The sequence below is a fragment of the Phocoena sinus genome, chromosome 12 (genome assembly GCF_008692025.1).
Source record: "Phocoena sinus isolate mPhoSin1 chromosome 12, mPhoSin1.pri, whole genome shotgun sequence".
Lineage (NCBI taxonomy): Eukaryota > Metazoa > Chordata > Mammalia > Artiodactyla > Phocoenidae > Phocoena > Phocoena sinus.
The window spans coordinates 43,852,680-43,877,543 of NC_045774.1; the positions used below are offsets into that span (position 1 = coordinate 43,852,680).

At 38.6% G+C, this 24,864-nt stretch overlaps 1 protein-coding gene across 3 annotated transcripts; it reads right to left on the reverse strand.

Moving 5' to 3' along the window:
* Window positions 1–121: 121 nt before the first annotated feature.
* Window positions 122–24,864, reverse strand: RWDD1 (RWD domain containing 1). Of its 3 annotated transcripts, none has more exons than XM_032651754.1 (8): window positions 24,454–24,736; window positions 21,998–22,108; window positions 16,808–16,873; window positions 14,874–15,004; window positions 12,927–13,070; window positions 12,089–12,221; window positions 11,510–11,572; window positions 122–1,923 (listed from the first exon to the last, which is right to left on the reverse strand). In XM_032651754.1, exons 5-8 carry the CDS (start codon window positions 13,050–13,052, stop codon window positions 1,802–1,804), a joined length of 444 nt encoding a protein of 147 aa, XP_032507645.1. In that variant the 5' UTR covers window positions 13,053–13,070; window positions 14,874–15,004; window positions 16,808–16,873; window positions 21,998–22,108; window positions 24,454–24,736; the 3' UTR covers window positions 122–1,801. The 3 variants fall into 3 exon arrangements, with proteins under 3 accessions (XP_032507645.1, XP_032507646.1, XP_032507644.1); XM_032651755.1 differs by lacking the exon at window positions 24,454–24,736 and adding an exon at window positions 23,128–23,234; XM_032651753.1 differs by lacking the exon at window positions 21,998–22,108 and having other exon boundaries at window positions 24,454–24,864.

Here is a 24,864-nt window from a genome sequence, read left to right on the forward strand (position 1 = left end):
ATAGAACATTTCTTTGAACTCTTATATTTTATCTTTAAAATGCATAAGCATCTTGCATACTATTCCAACAATTAGGCGCCACTGTTCCAGGGATACAGCAATGAATACAAATATCTGTGTATGTTTTTAACTTAATAATACTGTATACAAGTTAACACGAGTAGAAAAACCAAAACAAAAATTTTCCCAAATCCAAGAGCAAAACTGATAATTCAAGACGGGCCAATTATTGCTTCAAATACTACCAGTCATGCTGTTACACATCCAGGAATTAAGTGTGCTCCAGTTTGAGAAGCAGAGTCTTTGGTTAATTCCCAGAATACAAAGCCAACAGTAAAGTTAATTTTTACTCCGGGTGAAAATATTTGGGATTATCATTAGAACTAACCAGGTTGTCTTTATTTCCATTTCATTAGGGTCTGCCTACATTCTGAAATGACAAAGGTGGTTATTCAATATCTGTAGAAAATGTGTAAAACTTAGACTTTAAAAAATTATGTGAGGGGCAAGTGTAATCATTCTTGATACTTCAAGGTCAAGTCTTCATTGACCTCATACTACACTGCTCATGACTGTTTTTCTTAACTGAACCACTCCTTCAGGTTCTTATGCAACTGCTGATCAGCTGCAGAAAGGATCTCTCCTTAGGAAAAGCAAAACCTCACGTAACAAACTTTTGGACTTCTCTCTGCATAGAAATACTGAACATTACTGCTATTCCTCTTTATTGGTCAGGATCAAGGTGGGTGAAAAGCATTAAATTCCGCAATGATAGTTCTGTCTTAACTTTATTTTAATCATAAGGTCTGACTTCAAAAATAAACATGGATTGATATTGCTGTGTTTGTGGGTTTATAGTATTTCTGAATTGAGGAAGCCATTTGCAATAGCACAAGTGATTTCCTATTGCGGTTAAGATTCAATCCTCCAGAACTGCAATGACTGGATAACTTGCACGAAGCCTGGCTCTCCTACCTGGAGCCCCCAAGTCGATCATTCCAAATTATCACAAAGGTCTAATGTGTGCATGAATGTGAATGTGTGGTACTCTTGCAGACAGTGTACAATCCCAAGAATTCAAACCACTTCAGACTGGTTAATTAGAAAAGTGGGGAAAATCACAATTTTAGTTCTTCATCAGGAGTGTGCATCACAATCACCTGTGTCACAGGTATGAGATTTCACTGTTTTAAAGCTCAGAATGAGGCTCAGTGTCTATTAACCTCCACTGAGAAAGGACCAGGAGTGCACACTTTTTAATAGCTCCAAAGGTGATTCTGATGCAGATACTACTATAAGAGTAAAGTCCATTTTACTCCTGACTATTATATGGGCTTCTGGTTTTGTTAAGACTTAAATTTACTATGCCCGAAGGCTAGAATTCAGAAGGTTTAATGCTCTGTTCGCCTCAGTCTTCTAATATTTTATATGAATGACAAACCTTAGAATTCAAAAGCCACCAGTCTCTAGCACAGAAATTCCAAGTTATTCCAATTCCTTGCATGTAAACCCACACCTGGGTACAGCAACAGCTGACCTTCCAGTCTTGGTGTTTTAGGCAGAATTTCTCTCCAACGCTAAATGATTTTAAACATGTGGCCTTCTTCCCACCAATAAGAGGAATTGAACATTTTATATCTGAAATTTAAGATCAGTTTATTAAGTTCAATGATGAAAGCCATCAGAAGAATACTCTCCTGAAAATTATTTTTTCTTAGAAAAAAGCAAGGAAAATCAACACCCTCTTAGCACAGCCACAGATGCTATGGCAGTCAAGCCTCTCTGAAGACGGGCTAGTCTATTAGTCGGTCAAGTCACTCTCCCGGTCAGCAGGATTGTAGTCTGGATCATCCTCATCATCCTCCAGCTCCAAGTCATCCATTTCCTGGAACAAAGACTCATCTACCTCCACGTTGTTTCCAGCTGCAAAAGACAGAAGATTTCCCCTGCAGTCTTACACTCAGAAATAAAAGATACAACCGAATGGCAGTACCAAACAGAGACTTCGTAAATGTGCATCCGAGGTGCACGTGACAAAATCCTGAACTACTACTCATACCAGCAGTGATCTGCACTGGTCAGCAGAGACTCACACATTTTAAGAGCAACTTCATGCGTCCAGTTCATAGTCTAAAAAATCCAGCTACAAAAAAAGCCAGTCTAGAATGAATTATTTATGATCTGGCATGTTATAAGTTGAAGACAATGATGATACAAAGTTGATTATCACTGACCATGAGACCTGTACCAAGAGTTTATCTCTTCCAATACTGGAGATATATACATCATTAAAGCTCAACTATACTTATAATTGACAAATTTGGTCTTCACTCTCACCCACTTCCCCTGTAACCAGTGGTATGCCTTTCTAAGATTCCAAATGTCTAAGCCCTATAGGAAGTAACACCCAGGCTTTGTATGAAACATCTTCACTCTTCAGTCTATCTGTAGTAAATAAAGTAGGATATTACAGTACTCTTAAATCACCAAACATTGTTTACCTTCTTTCCCTCTCAGACTCTAGTCCACTGACATTCAACTTAATGAGAAGGAGTCTTGCTTCATGCCTAAGAGCAGTTCAGTGATAAAATACAATTTGTCAAGTCCAAGCCGAAGAATAACTGACTCAGCCTGGGAGGAGCAGTGAAGCCCTCACAGAGCAGACGACATCTGAAATATCTTCATGATAAATTTGAACCCAACCAGAAGAAAAGGGGCCAGGATGAAGCAATTCTCCGTAGGTTAAGCAAAGGCAGAGAGAAGAGCTAAGACCTTGAATACTTCTAAGTGGAACACAAGATTCTTGAGGAAAAACATCTGGAGATAACACAGATGAAGGCCAAACTGAACGACTGTGCAGGTCAACCTCTCCCTCTAAGCAGCAGAGGACCGTACGGAGAGAAATGGCATCATTACACATGGCTTTTAGAAATACCACCTCAGAGGTGGTGACTACAAGGTAGGAAAGGGCACCAGGAGGAAGAGACTGAGGCAGGGAAATAATTTATGAAGCTATTACTAAAGTCCAGTTGAAAAATAACAAAACTTTCAAATTAGGAGGAAAGAGCTGAAAAGACATTTCAGAGGCAGAATCAACAGAGAGCTTTGGGTAAGTTACTGGATATAAGGAGGCACTTGATCCATTAGACAAGGAAAAGAGTCAAAAATGAGTATAGACAGTAAAACTCTTAAAGTTCAAGAGAGAATGAGACTAAACTTTCTGGATCTAAAACTTCTCAACAAAATAGAAAGGAAAATAAGCTCCTAAAATGAGAGGGAGGATAGATGAAGATATCCTTGTTTTCTGTTTCACGGTTTTTGGTTTTGGAATTTTTTTTTTTGAGACTAAAAATCTCAGAACAAGAATGTAATAAGATATTAAAATTAAAAAAAATTGCTCAGTGTCAGTAGGAGCCCAGCTCAGTTTAAGAAGCATGATTTAGCAGTGGGCCACCTCAACAGATAGTTGATTCTTAACCTTCTTAACCTTTTCCAGAAGGTAGTCCAGGAACAAGGTCGAAAGGCCAGATGCTAGAGGATCCCCAGCTGGCATAATGGGCATGACAGAAGGACGATGAAGTACAGAACCCAGGGAGCTACTGGAGGGGTGACTGAGTAAGAAGCTCAGTTTAAGAGATACACATAGGGCTCAAGCTCCTTGAGGGCAGGGAAATCTGTCTAAATTTCTCTGCTGTATCCTTGGCGGGCAGGACAATGCCTGCCTTACAGGGATGCAATAAATATTTGTGGATGGATGGACAATGGATGGGCAAAGGCAGCAAGAGCATAAGGGTCAGGATAAAAAAGAAAAGGAAAGCACAAGGGACTAGAGGTGCCAAAGACAGTGAGAGTGATATAAAATCTAAGACTTTTGGTTAGTTCTATGTTTGAGGTTTTTATAAAGCTCCATGACAGACCATAGATTTGTGATACTAGAAATTTGAAGAAAACAGGTCACTTGAGTCATAGTGACCTGGTTTACTAGTTGTTAGAGGCAAATGTGACCATATTGTTTATCTATTGCTATCTTTGATATTGCTTAAGTTATCATAAAACTTTAAAAAATACATTGCTGGGGGGAGACCTTCAAGATGGCGGAAGAGTAAGACACGGAGATCACCCTCCTCCCCACAAATACATCAGAAATACATCTACACATGGAACAACTCCTACAGAATACCTACTGAACGCTGGCAGAAGACCTCAGACGTCCCCAAAGGCAAGAAACCCCCCACGTACCTGGGTAGGGCAAAAGGAAAAAGAATAAACAGAGACAAAAGGATAGGGACGGGACCTGCACCAGTGGGAGGGAGCTGTGAAGGAGGAAAAGCTTCCACACACCAGGAAGCCCCTTCACAGGCGGAGACGGGGGGTTGGGGGTGGCGGAGGGGGGGGAAGCAGCTTCAGAGCCACAGAGGAGAGCGCGGCAACAGGGGTGCGGAGGGCAAAGTGGAAAGATTCCCACACAGAAGTTCGGTGCCGACCAGCACTCACCAGCCTGAGAGGCTTGTCTGCTCACCCGCCGGGGCGGGCGGGGCTGAGAGCTGAGGCTCGGGCTTCGGAGGTCGGATCCCAGGGAGAGGACTGGGGTTGGCTGCATGAACACAGCCTGAAGGGGGCTAATGCACCACAGCTAGCCTGGAGGGAGTCCGGGGGAAAGGTCTGGAACTGCCTAAGAGGCAAGAGACCATTATTTCGGGGTGCAAGGAGAGGGGATTAAGAGCCCTGCCTAAACGAGCTCCAGAGACTGGCGTGAGCCGCGGCTACCAGCGCGGACCCCAGAGACGGGCATGAGATGCTAAGGCTGCTGCTGCCGCCACCAAGAAGCCTGTGTGGGAGCACAGGTCACGTCCACACCTCCGCTCCCGGGAGCCTGTGCAGCCCGCCACTGCCAGGGTCCGGGATCCACGGACAACTTCCCCAGGAGAACACACGGCGCGCCTCAGGCTGGTGCAACGTCATGCTGGCCTCTGCCGCCGCAGGCTCGCCCAGCATTCCATACCCCTCTCTCCCCGTGGCCTGATTGAGCCAGAGCCCCCAAATCAGCGGATACTTTAACCTCGTCCTGTCTGAGCAATGAACAGACTCCCTCAGGTGAACTACACGCAGAGGAGGGTCCAAATCCAGAGCTGAACCCCAGGAGCTGTGCGAACAAAGAGAAAGGGAAATCTCTCCAGCAGCCTCAGGAGCAGCGGATTAAATCTCCACGATCAACTTGATGTACCCTGCATCTGTGGAATACCTGAATAAACAACGAACCATCCCAAATAGAGGCGGTGGACTTTCGGAGCAATGATACATATATTTTTTTCCTTTTTCTCTTTTTGTGAGTGTATGCTTCTGTGTGTGATTTTGTCTGTATAGCTTTGCTTTTACCATTTGTCCTAGGGTTCTGTCTGTTATTTTTTTGCTTTATTTTGTTTTTAGTATAATTTTTAGCACTTGTTATCATTGCTGGATTTGTTTTTTTGGTTTGGTTGCTCTTTCTTTCTTTCTCTCTCTCCTTCTCTCTCTCTCTCTCTTTCTTTCTGGCTGACAGGATCTCAGTGCTCTGGCCAGCTGTCAGGCCTGTGACTCTGAGGTGGGAGAGCAGAGTTCAGGACATTGGTCCACCAGAGATCTCCCAGCTCCATGTAATATCAAACGGTGAAAGCTATCCCAGAGATCACCATCTCAACGCTAAGACCCAGCTCCACTCAATGACCAGCAAGCTACAGTGCTGGACACGCTATGCCAAACAACTAGCAAGACAGGAACACAACCCCATCCATTAGCAGAGAGGCTGCCTAAAATCATAATAAGGTCACAGACACCCCAAAACACACCACCAGAGGAGGTCCTGCCTACCAGAAAGACAAGATCCAGCCTCATCCACCAGAACACAACCTCTAGTCCCCTCCCCCAGGAGGCCTACACAACCTTAGCCACTGGGGGCAGACACCAAAAACAAAAGGAACTACGAACCTGAAGCGTGCAAAAAGATCACAAACACAGTAAGTTAAGCAAACTGAGAAGACAGAGAAGCACACAGCAGATGAAGGAGCAAGGTAAAAACCCACCAGACCAAACAAAGGAAGAGGAAATAGGCAGTCTACCTGAAAAAGAATTCAGAGAAATGATAGTAAAGATGATCCAAAATCTTGAAAATTGAATCGAGAAAATACAAGAAACATTCAACAAGGATGCAGAAGAACTGAAGAGTAAATAAACAATGATGAACAACACAATAAATGAAATTAAAAATTCTCTAGAAGGAATCAACAGCAGAATAACTGAGGCAGAAGAATGGATAAGTGACCTGGAAAATAAAATAGTGGAAATAACTACCACAGAGCAGAATAAAGAAAAAAGAATGAAAAGAACTGAAGACACTCTTAGAGACCTCTGGGACAACATTGAACACACCAACATTCAAATTATAAGGGTCCGAGAAGAAGAAGAGAAAAAGAAAGGGACGGAGAAAATATTTGAAGAGATTATAGTTGCAAACTTCCCTAATACGGGAAAGGAAATAGTTAATCAAGTCCAGGAAACACAGAGAGTCCCATACAGAATAAAACCAAGAAGAAACACGCCAAGACACATATTAATCAAACTATCAAAAATTACATACAAAGAAAAAATATTAAAAGCAGCAAGGGAAAAGCAAGAAATAACATACAAGGGAATCCCCATAAGGTTAACAGCTGATATTTCAGCAGAAACTCTACAAGCCAGAAGGGAGTGGCAGGACATATTTAAAGTGATGAAGGGAAAAGCCTACAACCAAGACTAATCTACCCAGTAAGGAACTCATTCAGATTCAACGGAGAAATTAAAACCTTTACAGACAAGCAAAAGCTAATAAGAAAATTCGGCACCACCAAACCAGCTTTACAACAAATGCTAAAGGAACTTCTGTAGGCAGGAAACACAAGAGAAGGAAAAGACCTACAATAACAAACCCAAAACAACTAAGAAAATGGTAATAGGAACATACATATCAAAAATTACCCTAAATGTAAAGGGATTAAATGCTCCAACCAAAAGACATAGATTGGCTGAATGGATACAAAAACAAGACCCGTATATATGCTGTCTACGACAGACCCACTTCAGACCTAGGGACACGTAAAGACTGAAAGTGAGGGGACGGAAAAAGATATTCCATGCAAATAGAAATCAAAAGAAAGCTGGAGTAGCAATTCTCATATCAGACATAATAGACCTTAAAATAAAGACTATTAGAAGAGAAAAAGAAGGATACTACATAATGCTCAAGGGATCAAGCCAAGAAGAAGATATAACAATTGTAAATATTTATGCACCCAACATAGGAGCACCTCAATACATAAGGCAAATGCTAACAGCTATAATAAAAGGGGAAATTGACAGTAATATGATAATAGTAGGGGACTTTAACACCCCACTATCACCAATGGACAGATCATCCAAAATGAAAATAAATAAGGAAACACAAGCTTTAAATGATACATTAAACAAGATGGACTTAATTGATATTTATAGGACATTCCATCCAAAAAACAACAGAATACACTTTCTTCTCAAGTGCTCATAGAACATTCTCCAGGATAGATCATTTATTGAGTCACAAATCAAGCCTTGGTAAATTTAAGAAAATTGAAATCATATCAAGTATCTTTTCCAACCACAACGCTATGAGACTAGATATCTTACAGAAAAAATCTGTAAGAAATACAAACACATGGAGGCTAAACAACACACTACTTAATAACCAAGAGATCACTGAAGAAATCAAAGAGGAAATCAAAAAATACCTCGAAACTAATGACAATGAAAACATGATGACGCAAAACCTATGGGATGCAGCAAAAGCAGTTCTAAGAAGGAATTTCATAGCAATACAATCCTACCTCAAGAAACAAGAAAAATCTCAAATAAGCAACATAACCTTACACCTAAAGCAATTAGAAAAAGAACAAAAAAATCCCAAAGTTAGCAGAAGGAAAGAAATCATAAAGATCAGATCAGAAATAAATAAAGAAATGATGGAAATGATAACAAAGATCAATAAAACTAAAAGCTGGTTCTTTGAGAAGATAAACAAAATTGATAAACCATTAGCCAGACGTATCGAGAAAAAAAGGGAGAAGACTCAAATCAATAGAATTAGAAATGAAAAAGGAGAAGTAATAACTGACACTGCAGAAATACAAAGGATCATGAGAGATTATTACAAGCAACTATATGCCAATAAAATGGACCATCTGGGGCTTCCCTGGTGGTGCAGTGGTTGGGAGTCCGCCTGCTGATCCAGGGGACATGGGTTCATGCCCCGGTCCAGGAAGATCCCACATGCCACGGAGCGGCTGGGCCTGTGAGCCATGGCCACTGAGCCTGTGCGTCTGGAGCCTGTGCTCTGCAACAGGAGAGGCTACAACAGTGAGAGGTCCACGTACCAAAAAAAAAGGACCACCTGAAAGAAACAGACAAATTCTTAGAAAAGCACAACCTTCCAAGACCAAACCAGGAAGAAATAGAAAATATAAACAGACCAATCACAAGCACTGAAATTGAAACTGTGTTTAAAAATCTTCCAACAAACAAAAGCCCAGGACCAGATGGCTTCACAGGTGAACTCTATCAAACATTTAGAGAAAAGCTAATACCTATCCTTCTCAAACTCTACCAAAATACAGCAGAGAGAGGAACACTCCAAAAGTCATTCTACGAGGCCACCATCACCTTGATACCAAAACCAGACAAGAATGTCACAAAGAAAGAAAACTATAGGTCAGTATCACTGATGAACATAGATGCAAAAATCCTCAGCAAAATGCCAGCAAACAGAATCCGACAGCACAATAAAAGGATCATACACCATGATCAAGTGGGGTGTATCCCAGGAATGCAAGGATTCTTCAATATACGCAAATCAATCATGCGATACACCATATTAACAAATTGAAGAATAAAAACCATATGATCATTTCAATAGATGCAGAAAAAGCTTTCGACAAAATTCAACACCCATTTATGATAAAGACCGTCCAGAAAGCAGGAATAGAGGGAACTTACCTCAATATAATAAAGGCCACATATGACAAACCCACAGCCAACATCGTTCTCAGTGATGAAAAACTGAAACCATTTCCCCTAAGATCAGGAACAAGAGAGGGTTGCCTATTCTCACCTCTATTAACCTAGTTTTCGAATTTTTAGCCACAGCAATCAGAGAAGCAATAAAAGGAATCCAAATCGGAAAAGAAGAAATAAAACTGTTACTGTTTGCAGAAGACATGATACTATATGTAGTGAATCCTAAAGATGCTACCAGAAAACTAGTAGAGCTAATCAATGAATTTGGTAAAGTAGCAGGATACAAAATTAATGCACAGAAAACTCTTGCATTCCTATACACTAATGATGAAAAGTCTGAAAGAGAAATTAAGGAAACACTCCCATTTACCATTGCAACAAAAAGAATAAAATACCTAGGGATAAACCTACCTAAGAAGACAAAAGAACTGTATGTGGAAAACTATAAGACACTGATATAAGAAATTAAAGATGACACAAACAGATGGAGAGATATACCATGTTCTTGAATTGGAAAAATCAACACTGAAAATAACTATACTACCCAAAGAAATCTACAGATTCAATGCAATCCCTATCAAACTACCAATGGCATTTTTCACAGAACTAGAACAAAAAATTTCACAATTTGTATTGAAACACAAAAGACCCCGAATAGCCAAAGCAATTTTGAGAAAGAAAATCGGAGCTGGAGGAATCAGGCTCCCAGACTTCAGACTATACTACAAAGCTACAGTAATCTAGACAGTATGGTACTGGCACAAAAACAGAAGTATAGCTCAATGGAACAGGACAGAAAGCCCAGAGATAAACCCACACACATATGGTCACCTTACCTTTGACAAAGGAGGCAAGAACGTAAAATGGAGAAAAGACAGCCTCTTCAATAAGTGGTATTGGGAAAACTGGACAGCTACATGTAAAAGAATGAAGTTAGAACACTCCCTAACACCATAAACAAAAATAAACTCAAAATGAATTAAAGACCTAAATGTAAGGCCAGACACTATCAAACTCTTAGAGGAAAACATAGGCAGAACACTCTATGACATGAGTCACAGCAAGATCCTTTTTGACTCTTCCCCTAGAGAAATGGAAATAAAAACAAAAATAAACAAATGGGACCTAATGAAACTTAAAATCTTTTGCACAGCAAAGGAAACCATAAATGAGACCAAAAGACAACCCTCAGAATGGGAGAAATATTTGCAAATGAAGCAACTGACAAAGGATTAATCTCCAAAGTTTACAAGCAGCACATGCAGCTCAATATCAAAAAAACAAACAACCCAATCCAAAAATGGGCAGAAGACCTAAATAGACATTTCTCCAAAGAAGATATACAGATTGCCAAAAAACACATGAAAGTATGCTCAACACTGCTAATCATTAGAGAAATGCACAATCAAAACTACAATGAGGTATCATCTCACACCAGTCAGAATGGCCATCATCAAAAAATCTACAAACAATAAATGCTGGAGAGGGTGTGGAGAAAAGGGAACCCTCTTGCACTGTTGGTGGGAATGTAAATTGATACAGCCACTATGGAGAACAGTAAGGAGGTTCCTTAAAAAACTACAAATAGAATTACCATATGACGCAGCAATCCCACTACTGGGCATATACCCTGAGAAAACCATAATTCAAAAAGAGCCATATATCACAATGTTCATTGCAGCTGTATTTACAATAGCCAGGATATGGAAGCAACCTAAGTGTCCATCGACAGATGAATGGATAAAGAAGATGTGGCACATATATACAGTGGAATATAACTCAGCCATAAAAAGAAACGAAACAGAGTTATTTGTAGTGAGGTGGATGGACCTAGAGTCTGTCATACAGAATGAAGTAAGTCAGAAAGAGAGAAACAAATACCATATGCTAACACATATATATGGAATCTAAAAAAAAAAAAAAAGGTTCTGATGAACCTAGGGGCATGACAGGAATAAAGACAGGGATGTAGAGAATGGACTTGAGGACACGGGGAGGGGGAAGGGTAAGCTGGGATGAAATGAGAGAGTGTCATGGAGTTATATATACTACCAAATGTAAAATAGATAGCTAATGGGAAGCCGCTGCATAGCACTGGGAGATCAGCTCGGGGCTTTGTGACCACCTAGAGGGGTGGGATAGGGAGGGTGGGAGGGAGACCTAAGAGGGAGGAGATATGGGGATATATGTATATGTATAGCTAATTCACTTTGTTATAAAGCAGAAATTTACACACCATTGTAAAGCAATTATATTCCAATAAAGATGTTACAAAAAAATACTTTGCTGTAGTTTAATGTATAAATTGATCAAACATTCGAATTTATTCTTCAAAATGTGTTTCTTTATAGCCTTGGGAGGAAAAATTTACATTAAGTTCCCACTATGATTTTCATGGTTTAATAAAAACAGCACATTATGTACATGTGGAATTCTAACATTATCTTACCATCTTCCAAGAACTGAATATCAGATGTGTCGAGATTATGATCTGTTTCAAATAGCTGTCTCCCTAAAAGAAATAAACATATTTAACTTGAATGGCATACTTTTCCTCCATCTCCCCTACAATGCTTTAAACAGTAGAATAATATAAACAAGTTATAAAAAAACAAGTCTTAAAACCTGTTTTTTCTGTGAATTTCAATCAATTTATGAACTCAGGGAGTAGCTAAGAGGCATATGAAATGTATTTGCATTAAAATGGAAGAAGTGAAAACCTAATCTGCCTCAGAGTCCTAGAAAAACAAACGGGTTTGAATCTATCAGTCCTAAGGCTTGTGATCCTAAAAGTCATGGTAGTTATATCTCAACATCTATCCACTCCAATATTTAGATGAAAGATAAGCCATAAAAATTAATTATAATTATGTGTGAAGAAACATCACCATATGGAGAGAATGCTTTCTCTTTTTGTCCTAGATGCCTAAGTATATTATTTTCTTATAGAAATCTGTCCAAGTGATCCTCTTGCTATGTAAGAAATAATATAGGAGGGCTTAAAGGAACAGGATATGAGGGGTCATACCACTTAATTTATTTTTTCCTGCTTGTTCTTCTTCTTTCATTCGTTTCTTTTTAATTTCCAAGAGTTCTGCATCAAACTTGGCCTTCCAACTTAAGAAATTCTCGATTGTAACAGGAGTGCCATGGAATAATTGCTTAGAAAAGAAAAAAGACACACCACGAGATAAATGATACAACAGTTAGAAAATAAAGCCTAATGATCTTCTAGACAAATGAATACAGCCACTCACAGGAAAAACAGAGAAAAATGGTTTCAAGTTTAAAATATTTAGTCTGATTTCTGCCTGCATTGGCTACTCTCATTGGTTTTGGCAATTTACTCTGGAAAAGTCCTTTTTTAATTTTTATTACAAAAAAGCAAAGATAATATGTAATGTGTCCCCACTGTTATTCACTGTTAAGAAGAAAGTTGCTACTGTCAATATTAATATGTTTAAATACACATCAATTCATAACACTAACATCATTGCTTATCTTTTTTACTTCATTTTAGAATCTAAGGTTTTCTTTACATTTAGTAAATATTTAAATCACTCTAGTGGAGGCTTTATAATTCTAAACTCTATACCGTAAGTGAAATAGTTTATATTTCTTGATTTTACCTGCATAAGCTTTATTAACCTTTAACTAACTGATTATTAATCATTATTGTGCCATGTACATCAACTAAATGAGGGACCTTCTAAAATTTTACTTAGTAAAGCTTTATTAAAATTTACTTGTGCTTCTTTTTGTGATTCCCCCCAAATTACTGAAATTTCCAAAAGCAAAAACAAACCCCCCACCCCGCAAAAACAGATTTAAAGAATAATGAAAGAAAACCTGACTTTTAAATATACCTTTTCAGCTTCTTCTGCTTCTTTTTCTTTTTGTTTTTTTTCTTCTTCTTGTCTAGTTTTTATTTGATCTACTATTTCATTTAATTTTTCTTGCACGGCTGTCACTAAAGTAAAGATCATCACCATACCAAGGTTTTCTTCTGTCTATGTAACCAAAAAAGAAAAAACGGTTGTAGTGAGAAACACAATTCTCAGAAAAATAAAAACAACTAACTAAGCAGTGGGGGGAAAAAAGGTGTTTCAGCATAATCACTACACTTCCTACATTTATAACATGATTACTAATTCAGTTACACCATAAGTTTGGACTCTTGGATCACTTAAGAATTAAGCATATATATAAAAATAACATTTTAAAAGTCTTGTAATTTGCCATATTCAACCTAAAACAGAGAAAAAAAGAAATTTCAATAAATTCTATGTAATAATCATAAATGTACGTAGAATTCAGAAAACGTTTTTCTGCAGTAGCTAGCAACATCAGTTCTCCAGCATGTTTTCATGATTTTAGCTTTAAACCATTACAAATAGAAAGAAAAAAGGATACATAAAGATAAATCATAAAAGTACCTACATTCTTTATTGTCGTATTATATTAGAAAATCACTTTGCCCTCAAAATTCAGTCCATTGTCAGAGCTCTTAAAATACCCTTCAAAGAACTAAAATAATGATAACATACTGGAGAACTGATAGTGCTAGCTACTGTAGGAAAAAGTTTTCTGAATTCGTACCAAAATGTTATTAGGCATTTATACCTGACTGGTGAGATTAAGGGTAATCTTTATTTTCTTCTTTATTATTTTCTGTATTTTCTGAGTTTTCTATAATATAAATTTATTATTTTGATAACTAAAAATTAATATAACTACTTTTAGGGGAAAAAATACAAATATGCGCTCTATGATCTCAGGTAAGTATCAGAAAGAAATCAAAACTTTCTTTTTGAAAGAAAGGAGTTTGAGTATAAATGAAATATAAAATGCATATTAACAAAATCATTCAGATCAAATAACTTACATTAATATATGACTGACTGAATACAGTATATTGTTCCAGGCTCTCTGCAATGTTTTTACAAGAAGCATGTTAAACCAAATATAGAGAATTAATATAACTTCACACTGGGTAACAGAGTGAACAGGGCCCAGATCAGCATCAATTAATGTTTGATATATCCTTTCCCTCTTCATTCTCTAATAGCTCCAGATATTTTTAAAATGTCAGCATTTAGAGCATCTATAGTCTTTGAAATATACAAGTCACATTTATGATGGAGACATGTTTTATGTCAGTTCTTCTTAGAAAACAAACAAAATCAGGACTTCTGCTTTTAAGCTGGTGGAGTAAGGTTTTACTTGCCCTCCCTACTCCCTACTCTGAAGATCCCATGAAAACTCTCTACCCAAGCAAGAGAGAGCTTTAAATATCCCCCATGCCCAGACTGTGAGTAGCCCATCCCATCACAGAACTAGCCAGGTAAGAACTTTCTGATACCCATTTTCCACCACTCCTCTTACCAAATTATAGGCAACTAGCCTGCAACAGGTCAGGGGGTTTAGGAGTTTTTTTTTTTTTGGTTTAGGAGTTTTAAGTTGGAATTTTTAAGTGCACATGGGACTAGGCATTCTGAGAACCAAATTTTAACTGTGTTTATAACTTAGAGTACCTAATCACACTTTTTATCACCTACAAGTCACAGGGTTAACTGAGTTTTAAACAAGGGTATAGGAAGAACTTCTCTTACTCAAATTTTAAAGGTACAGTGGGAAACAAAAATAAAGATGCTTTGTGAATATATATACACACACACACACACACATCATGAATTTTGCTTGTTCAAAACACTGGTTATACATATTTAATAGCATTTTCTGACTCTTAACATTACTGTAAAATATTTAAGGCCAATAAAATAATGTCATTACAAAACTTGTTATTTCCTTACCTGTAATGCTAATAATTTTAAAATGTCTGAGACATCATTATCATCTAGATTTAACTGAGAGAATATTTCATAAAGGGGAGCTTCATCTGGGTATTTTTCACTGTATGTAAACTTGAGGGTAGTCTGGACAGCTAAAGACACAAGATAAGAGATTGATATGAACACCTTAAAATGTAAAGTACAGAGAGGTCAACATCTTTGTTGAATCATTAATTAATTTACAATGTGTCAATGAAAAGTAGCACAACAGATTTTCCTACAAAGAAAAACAAGGTTACCATGAGACCAGATAGATAATTACTAACATAAACAACATGTACCACAAATATAAGTGAAAACAAATCACAGGAATACCAAAGATCACTTCTAACACATCTACTACTTATGAATATTTTATCATACTGCACATCAGAGAAAGAGGATGAAAAACACATTCTTTTTAAAACTCTCCTTAAGGTGAACAAAATGCACTGAATATGACATATAGAAAAAGTACTACCTTAGGCTCATTTTCAGGCCTCTACCAGAGCCAGCTCCAGTGCAAGAGTCCATACTACTATCTGCACAATGCCAGCAGGGCATTGCTAAGGGGTTGCTAGAGTACACAGCTGTGAACTGGACAGTTTGAGAGGCTATCAGAGAAACTTTTAACCTGACTCATCCATACATGCTCCCCCAGTCTTTTGGCCTGTGCCAATTCACAGATCTGACACTGGTATAGGTGTGAGATTCTTACAGGCGCATTAGTGCAAAGTATCTCTCTGCTACCTAGCATGATGAATTCTCAATTTCGCCAACTAAGCAGTAGGGCTGAACATTTTCTGTTAAAACTTACTCGTCAAAATGACCCTTTGTCTAGATTTTGCCCTTCCTGTAACTCACATTTTAATTATTAAAACCTCCTGATATTGATGATTTTAATTGAAATCTAGATTTCTCTCCATGGGAATGGAAAAAAAAACACCTCCAAATGTGCTGGCTTGATATTGTTTTAATTTTTATGTATGACATTAACAAAGAAGTTTATATAATTATATATAAATATATATAAATATCTATCTATAAATATATGTAAATAACTGTATTCAACAGCTTTTTAATTCAGATTTCAGTAATATCAATACTAACCTCATTTTCAATTCTACAAGACAGATTTAGAGTTATCAAATGATACCACTAAAATGGTATTACTGAATACCCATGACAGAATTTTGGTTGACAGGAAAAAAACAAAATCCTTGGGGTTAACACCAACTTATACAACATTCTTATCAAATTACAATATTAACTGAACTGGACTAAAAGCAGAAAAGAACTTAAGACACTCTTCCCCCAACATGTATCAAATTTAAATTAATTTTAATTTATTAGTTTTATAGCTCCTTTATTTCAATTTGTATATTTGTCTTAGTTCTACACTTGTATAATATTGGTTTTTATTTGGTTTTATGTATACACATACTTAAATAACAGTACAATATCCATTCTAAAGAGAGAGGGGAAAAATGCAGATAGGTATTTATCCAGCCCAATTTATAACAGCAAATGTCCAGTAAACAATCTAAATATCCAAAGAGGAAAAAGTCCATGCTATGCCAAGGAATACCACACGACCACTAAATTACGTGTGCATGCCAAGTGTTCTTGACAAATATGTCCTACCCTTTTCTTACCTGCTGTATTGTTAATGTTTCTGTTTCACTTTTAAGAATTAAGCTTACTGTCAGAATACATCTCCTTGACTTCCTCTCTGTTTCTCTAGAAGTCATTATTCCATAGTAAATACTGACTAGAAATATGTAACATTCATACTAAATTCTTAACAGCACCTTAGCACCTCCGCACATGCAATGCCCAACACAATGGCTGCAGAATGAATAAAATTCCCGAGAGAGGGGCTTAGAGGAACCTAAAGTATTTTTGATTAGACTTACTTTCATCATTTTCTCCAGCCTCAGATGTCACAGTAATGGTGAAGCTGGGTGGATTTTCTGATAATACTGCAAGAAATTATACACAGAGGTTAAGTTATTAAGATGCTTCCTACGGCACATGCTTTTTCTTATTAGCAAAATATCAATATCCAGTCCTGGAAACTGATTCCCAGCCTGTATTTCCATTTCCATAAATACAGACTGAATAGAACAATTCAAACGATAAAACGTCCATCAATTTCTATTTAAATCTAGGGTTTTCTTTAATCTGGGGAAAAATTACCTATAATAGATACCCTCTTTGAGTTTTATCAAATCAATTAAAATAAGTTATTTACTTTTTAATTCAAAATTTCCACCTATACATGGAAAATTACATTCTAAAAAATTTCCAAATGAAATGGCAAAAAAAAAAATTGATGTTTCTCATCAGAACCTACCCCCTCATAAATACTCAGTATTATCACTACTTTTTATACTTATATATTCTGAAATATAATTCAGAATCTCCATGACAAACAGTAAATATTAATTTGTTAGAGTTTGTGTCTTCTAGCTCTCTCGTTCTTCTATATCATCTCTAGAACCAAGCTTTATTCTTTCACAAATTATTGAAAATCTATCATCTTTCACGGAATTACAAAATTATCCATGAATCCAAGTATCAAATTACTTATAATTTGTTAAGCAAGACATGTCAATCAACATTTACATAAATAAGAAAGCTTTATATGCTATTTTGAAGCCTGATGTCTATCTGATACTATTTACCTGTTTATGATCTATTCCCCCCATAAGAATACTGTAAAAACTCTGAGAACTCCTAGATCAGTGCCTGGCAGTATCTAGAAACTCAATAACGTTTGGCTCAGTGAAAGAGCTGAACTAATATTCAGAACCATTAGATGATTAAACAAGGAAAATTCAAGTCACCCTTGATTGCTGCTGAGCCCAAAAGAAAAGTCTGTGCTTCACTTCAGGCCTGGGAAGCCCTGACCCCTATGCAGCTCAGCAGCCTCTTTCGGACATGAAGGAGTAAGGGGATCTCTGAAGAAGTCACCACAAAAACTACTCAGCTTTTCCTATTCGAGAACTTCTGAAGTCTTCATAAATAAACGAATTATCAATAAAATGAATTATCAATAAAAGTTTCAGGGGACTTCCCTGGCAGCCCAGTGGTTAAGACTCCGGCGCTTCCACCACAGGGGGCACGGGTTCGATCCCTGGTGGGGGAATTAAGATCCCACATGCCCAGCAGCACGGCCAAAATGTTAAAAAAAAAAAAAAAATCAAGACATATTCCCTCATTTTAATTGAAGTTTAAAAGTACTTGAAGCAATGATGAACATCTATGATTAGTACAAAGGTGTTTGTCAGGAAGATAAGAGACTCACTGGACTCATATTTTAATAGGCCTCAGGCAGTCCAGCCTATGCTGAAAAAGTCCCTAAAAGGTAATTATAATAAAGCTTTTATAATATGATTGGCCCTACCTTTTTTCTAACAAGCGTGTGTAAAATATATTTGATGTACTTCATTCCTATTTCTTTTCATGACCAACCTTAGCATTTACATGTCATGAAATATAAACATTGCAACTGTAGAAATAAGGGTTCAACTCAATGACATTCCAACTTATTATCATTTTCTAGGGCTCCATGAGGCTGTAATTTAGGGGTTACCTATAACGAGTAACAACAGCTAACATTTATTGAGCATTACTTTGCACCTGTGCTGTTCTATGCATTTACACAAAGATCCTTTACTTCTCACACCAAAATCCTGCTTTTATACTGTTACCATATTTCACCAAGTTTAAGATGCCATCAATTATGTGATGCACCCTACTTTATGTACCACTAAGAAAGAAACTACCAATTAAACTATGATATGTAATCAATTATAAGACAAATTCATATTTCAGAAATGTTTACATGTAAAACTATGTCTTCAAATCAGTTAAATATAGTATCATCCCAATTTTATAGATGTGGAAACTGAGATAAAAGAGCTATATAGCCAGTAACTGGCAGGACTGAATATAAACTGTATAGAGTTTCATTTAAAAAGAAAAAAAATTTTTCCAGCTGAGAAATTCCAGGGAAGTCATTTGAGCTAGGCTGTGAATTAAGGCATACTGGTAAATAGAGATGAAGAAAAGGAATGCAGGATAGAGTAACACGGCAAAGGGTATAATGGTGCGAAAGCTTAAGACTATGCAAGGAATTAGAAATTATTCCACTAGTGAATGTCTATGCAGTGAATAAAACAAGTTGAAAATATACAGCTGAAAGTTTAGTGTGGACAGTGATAGCTTTCTTTAGCAGAAGTAATAAGGTCAGAATTCTATTTCTAAACATAGAAGATAAATCTAGCAACAGTGCATAAAGTGGAAGGGGAAAAACAAGACTAGATGCAGGATGAAACTTGATAGTTACTGAAATCGTTTCAGCAAAGTTAATGAGGTTCTGAACTAGGCTGGGAGCAATGGGAACAGCAGAGAACAGGGACAAATCTAAGATGGTGATGTGTGACAACTTGAATTTGCAGGCAGTGCCAATAACAAAAACCAGAAATAGAAAAGAAAAACCAGATGTATTTGAAGAACACAGGGAATTTCAGTTGGAGGTATCAAGTATGCAATCAGAAATGAGCAAATGGGGCTAAAGAGAGTTGGGCTTGAATTTAATTTGGGATCATCCACAGAGGTAACAGCTAAAGCCATTCGACTAAATGAAATCGCCAGAGAATACAGAGAGAAAAATAAGGGCCAATGTCAGCCATGTAAGGGATCCTAAATTTGCGGAACAAAAGAGGAAGAAAAAGTGCCAAAGGTTAAAAGAAAAGCAGCAGCCATGACAGGTAAAAACAAACTCAAGAGAAGCCTATTTCATTTGTGAAGCCAGCTAAGTACCGAAAGATCCAGCTGTGACATGGCAGTGCCTACGTGCTGTATGTGTCTGAGTAGCTGTTGGTAGGGGTAATGGGGAATGAACCATTGGCCTGTAAGATCATATCTAAATCCCTAACAAGGCCCTTTGTGATCAGGCCCCTGCGTACTTGTCAGGTCTCATTTTCCGTGACTCTCACTTTACTTTCTAGCCATACCCAGCTACTTGTCCACTTTCTAGCCATACCCAGCTACTTGTCCACTTTCTAGCCATACCCAGCTACTTGTCCACTTTCTAGCCATACCCAGCTACTTGTCCTTTGAACACATTTGGCTCTCACAGAGTCATGCTTTGGCACATATGCCCCATCCCCCAGTCTCATTCACATAACTCATCACCCCTCAGCTCTCCAAAACAACTCAGACCGTCCCCTCTTCCTTTGCTGTGGCTGCATTCTATATGAACCTCCATGAAAGAATCATCACATTGTGTTGTAAATTATTTATCTGATGTCTTTTCCCAAGAGACTGCGCTTCTAACAATAAGTATACTAAATATCTGGTAAATGAGGAACCCATGTGGTAAATGAGGACATGGGAATGCTAGCAAGAACATCACTCAACTGCCTGACCTTGGGAGCTAGGCAGAACAGGGAGGCAAGATGAACAAGAAAGAAGCTGATAAACTATCAAACCATGAGAATTCATGATGAGAGGCATGTTCACTGAAAGCATGGGAATGAAAAACCGTAGGGCTACAAAACTTATAGACAGAAAGAGGAATTTCAGAGGCCAAAATTTTAAAGATGGCCCATCTAAGCTGTGGCTATGGCCCCATGCAGTTGGAGGAAATAGAAATCAAAACTGTTCGTTGATAAAGACAGGAGTTATGAAGCCATGTTATTAGAAGAATCCACAACTAAGATGGTAAATTTCTAGTAAAGAGTATCTTATATTTGTTTAACAGTTAAAAAGTTTTTACACTTACATTATTCCTTATTAAATAGATATGTACACTGAGGCTTGGAGAGGTTATATGATTTGTCCAAGGACAAAGAGCTGATATGCATTCCACCAAACTGCCATTACAGAGAGAAAATTGTGAACCAGGAACAAACAAAAAAAAATATTGGAGAACACTGCTAATATCCACTCTCCCCTTCTTCCAGTTATACCATTTTTAACTGAGCGTATTGCCCACCCAGGACGAAGACTATCTTTCCCAGCGTCCCTTCCAGTTAGGTCTCACCAAATGACTGAGTTCCAGCTAATGGGATAGAAAGAAATAAGTCCTTTGATAGTTTTGAGGAAATTTCCTTAAGAAACTGCTGTGTTTTACTTCTTCTTCTTCTTCTTCTTTTTCCTCCATTCCTTTATCTATCCTACTGCCTGGAAAAGGAATGCTGCCATCTTCACCATGAGCATGAGACTACATCTTAGCAATGACAAAGAACTAAGAAGCAGCCTGGGTCCCTGAAGAATTCTTGCACCAGAGCTACACATCTATCATTTATGTGCAAGAGCAATAAACGTTTACCTTTTTAAAACCAGTTATTTGGGGTTTTCTATCATAGCTTAACCTAATTAAAAAACAAATGGAAAAGGGATAATATTCCAAAGCTTGGAGGTTACTAAAATAGGGAAACTTACTGAATTGAACTTGCAAAGATGAATTATTCCTGAGTTCTCATGAAGCAATAATCCTATCCCAATGCATTACACACTGTGAGTTGGGGCGAGTTAAGGAAAGATTAGCTTTCACTAGAGACCAGACTTCCACCACTGTGAGTGGATCAAAATACTTTTGAGAAAAAGAATAAGGTTGGTGGGCATTGCGGAAAGAACCATGCAGAGGAGCATAAGTGTTAGGTGATACAGGGGCAGATGATGGTATACTAGACAGAATTTAGGATTTTGTAAAGAGCAGAGAAAACGGAGGTAGTAGCTGAAAGGTACACTAACAGGACACACAAATGACACTAAGGTTTTCACAAAGAACCAGATCAGCTCATGTTAAAATAAGTCTCTTTGGGTCTTAGAAATTGACTGTCCTAGAAAAACTGCTTTCACAAGATGACTTCTGCCCCATCTCTAAGATGCAATTTTAACTGTTAAGCTCATGGGTGTTACTTAGAGGTACTAATATAAGCAAATACAGGATTACGTACCCCTCTCTGTAAGATCAAAGAGAATTAAGGGAACCTGACTTTTGTTTAGCCTAAAGCTAACCAATTTGTTCCAACAAAACACCCGATAGCCAGGATTTTGACACAGAAATGGAAATAACCAAATTCAACTACCTTAGCAGGACCTTGTCAAGTGAAGCACTGAAGGAGAATGTGGTATCAGGAAAGTCCATTTACATTTTGGGAGGCTAGTTCTTAGAAGGATTGGATCAATGTGCAGTCAAGCTACAGAACAGGCACAGAGAAGAAACTGTATTATGATCTGTTATATTTCACAACAAATGCAACATCAGGCCCAAAGTTCTCTGCAAATAGTCAAGCAACAATTCTAAAGTCAGGTTAGGTCTATGTGCCTAGGACTATGGCTGGCTGAATTGTGCCTCTTCAGCATCTACAAGGGGGTCATGATGTACTTAACAAAGGCTTCTCTGTCAGCACCCTACCATGTACTTAAAAAAAAAGTATTTACCAAATCTAATATTCAATGTGATTCAAAGTGACGTTTGAAAACTACCAATTAGTGTTCCTTGGCAAACTGACACAAACAAGTTCTCTTTCTGAAACCTGGTATGAAAATATTAAAGTATGAAATCATCAACACAAAAGAAAACTGTAAAACAGTAAACCTTGCAAATCCTCAAAATTTCAAAAGACCAAACATGGAAATATATGATTCCAAAGCCCTCTGCCTTTTCCTTGAGGTATCATACAGAACTTGATCAAAGTTCCTAAAGAACTATAAATCAAGACATCTCATTTTAATTTATTTAATGCCATTGTAGGAATGCTGATAGGAATTAGAGACAGGTGGGCTCAGCTGACACTGCAGAATACTTGATGCGTCAAAGATTCACATATTGTCTTTCATTACCCTGGCTCAGAATCCTCAAGCACTTTCGCATCTGACAAGAATTTCACATACTGAACTACATCAGAGCTTAGTACAATTTGAAAGAACCATCCAATTATTCTAGGGTTAAAAATGTATCACTGTCATAAATGCTTATGTGCACAGTACTTAATGAGTGATACCTTATGCCCAAAGAAATGAAAACAACAGCACATCTTATGCTTTCTTAACTCTGCCTACACTGTGTTCATGCCTGTTACATTTCCAATGTACTAGAAATGACCAAACGTCATGATTAAGAATATATCCAACAACTGACCCTATATTCTATTTTATTTAGACATTGACATATAAGCAAGGATAGATAAGGGAGCCAGACTCCATACACACTCACCCAGTTAATGACACTCTCAAACCCCTCTTCACTCATCCCCTTAACATCCTCACAGCACAGCTGTACTGCTGTTGAGAGAGAACATGAACAGGACTGGAGCTATACAGGGATAGCTGAGAGACATCTGCCTGTTGGCAAAGCAGAACAAAATTTGCTACCATTGCAAGCAGTGATCAAAGGGTAGAGCTAAGAAAACTAAGCTAAACAATGAAAAGGGAGTTTATGAGTTAAAATAACATTACCTTACACTCTGAATTCTGACAATCAGTGATGGACAACACTCAAAGGAAGGGATAGGGAAGGTAAGTCCCACAAACCTAGGCTATACTCGCTCATGTTGGCTTTATTAGATCACCTCTCAAAAACTGAGTGTAAAGTGAGAGAAGCCATATTGATATGGTTATCTTGCAGCATTTCCAGAATCATCTGAAGGCTTCATACTGAAGAATTCTCTTCCTTTAAAATATACCAAATGAACTTCTCATTAATATTTCACATTAGCCCAACTTCCCAAGTAATCTTCTGCTCCCCCTCATCCCAGCTGGAGCTGGATCCCAAGCCCCAGACCTTACTCTTATTACCAGTCCTGCCACTAACTTTCTGGCCAACCCAGAGCAAGCACTTACCTCTCCTGAGCCTCCACTACCTTGCTTCTAGCAAGAGGAAGCCAGGCCTGATGATATCCTACTATTGGTCTAATTACCTGTGATCTTATAGTGGACCTGAAATTTGGGCCACCTCATTCATGGGGCATTCTGCAGAATATCAGAATGTAAAAAAAAGAAGAAGAACGAAAGAAAGAGAAAAGAAAAACGACAAACTTCAGGGACAACGCTACTCTCAAAACGGATTCTGGGTAACTTTGAGAATTCTGAATCCCACAAACTTTAAAACGCCATCGTCTGAAAAACAGCTTCTACCTGAATAGAGGTGAAAATGTGAAAACTGACACTTCTGCGGCACTGGAAAGACTACTCCCACTTGGAGTATCTATATTCGTGTATTTCACTAAACCTCGGGCTGCTGTTAAGTGACAATGAAACTCTCTGGTTTTGCCCCCGACTGAATTCCAGGCCCGAGACTCCAGGGACCTCGCCAGCCTCGCCCGGACTTTCAGATTTCAGGAAACAAGCGAAGAAGAGAAAACAGCCGTAGAGTTACTCGAAGATGCCTGAACCCTTGAGGAGAAGTAGAAAAGAGGGCGCGGTGGCCACACGGCCTCTCCGTTCCCTTCTCCATCCTGGCCCGGGATGCCGAGGGCCGTGGCGGTGGCGGCCGGTCCCACTCCACCCCGAGTAGCTGCGGGCCCGCGGCCGCGTAAGTCACCTGTGAAGGAGTCAGGGTAGATGGACTCCAGAGCTTCCAGCTCGTTGCGCTGCTCCTCGCCGTAATCTGTCATCGCGGCCCTCGCTGCAGCCCATGGATCGCCCAGACACCCAGGCGGCGCGCGGCAGCCGGGACCGCGGCGCGCTGGGAGAGCAGGCAGCTGCCGGGCGGGCGCAGGCGCAGAGTCCCCGGCTGAGAGGCCGGAGGCCCAAAGCCAGGTTAGGCCTGCTGAGCCACAGCCCAGCGCCTGCCTCCGCCTGCTCCCTAGTTCCGCGTTCGACTCGTTGGGCCTGGCCGGTGGGCCGCCTGTCCCACGCCCGCTCGGGATTTGCAGGGATAGGGAAGACACCCGGTCTGGCATTTGCCATGGACACCTAAGGATTGGTTCCTGGGCTTTGCAGGGCCTGAGCC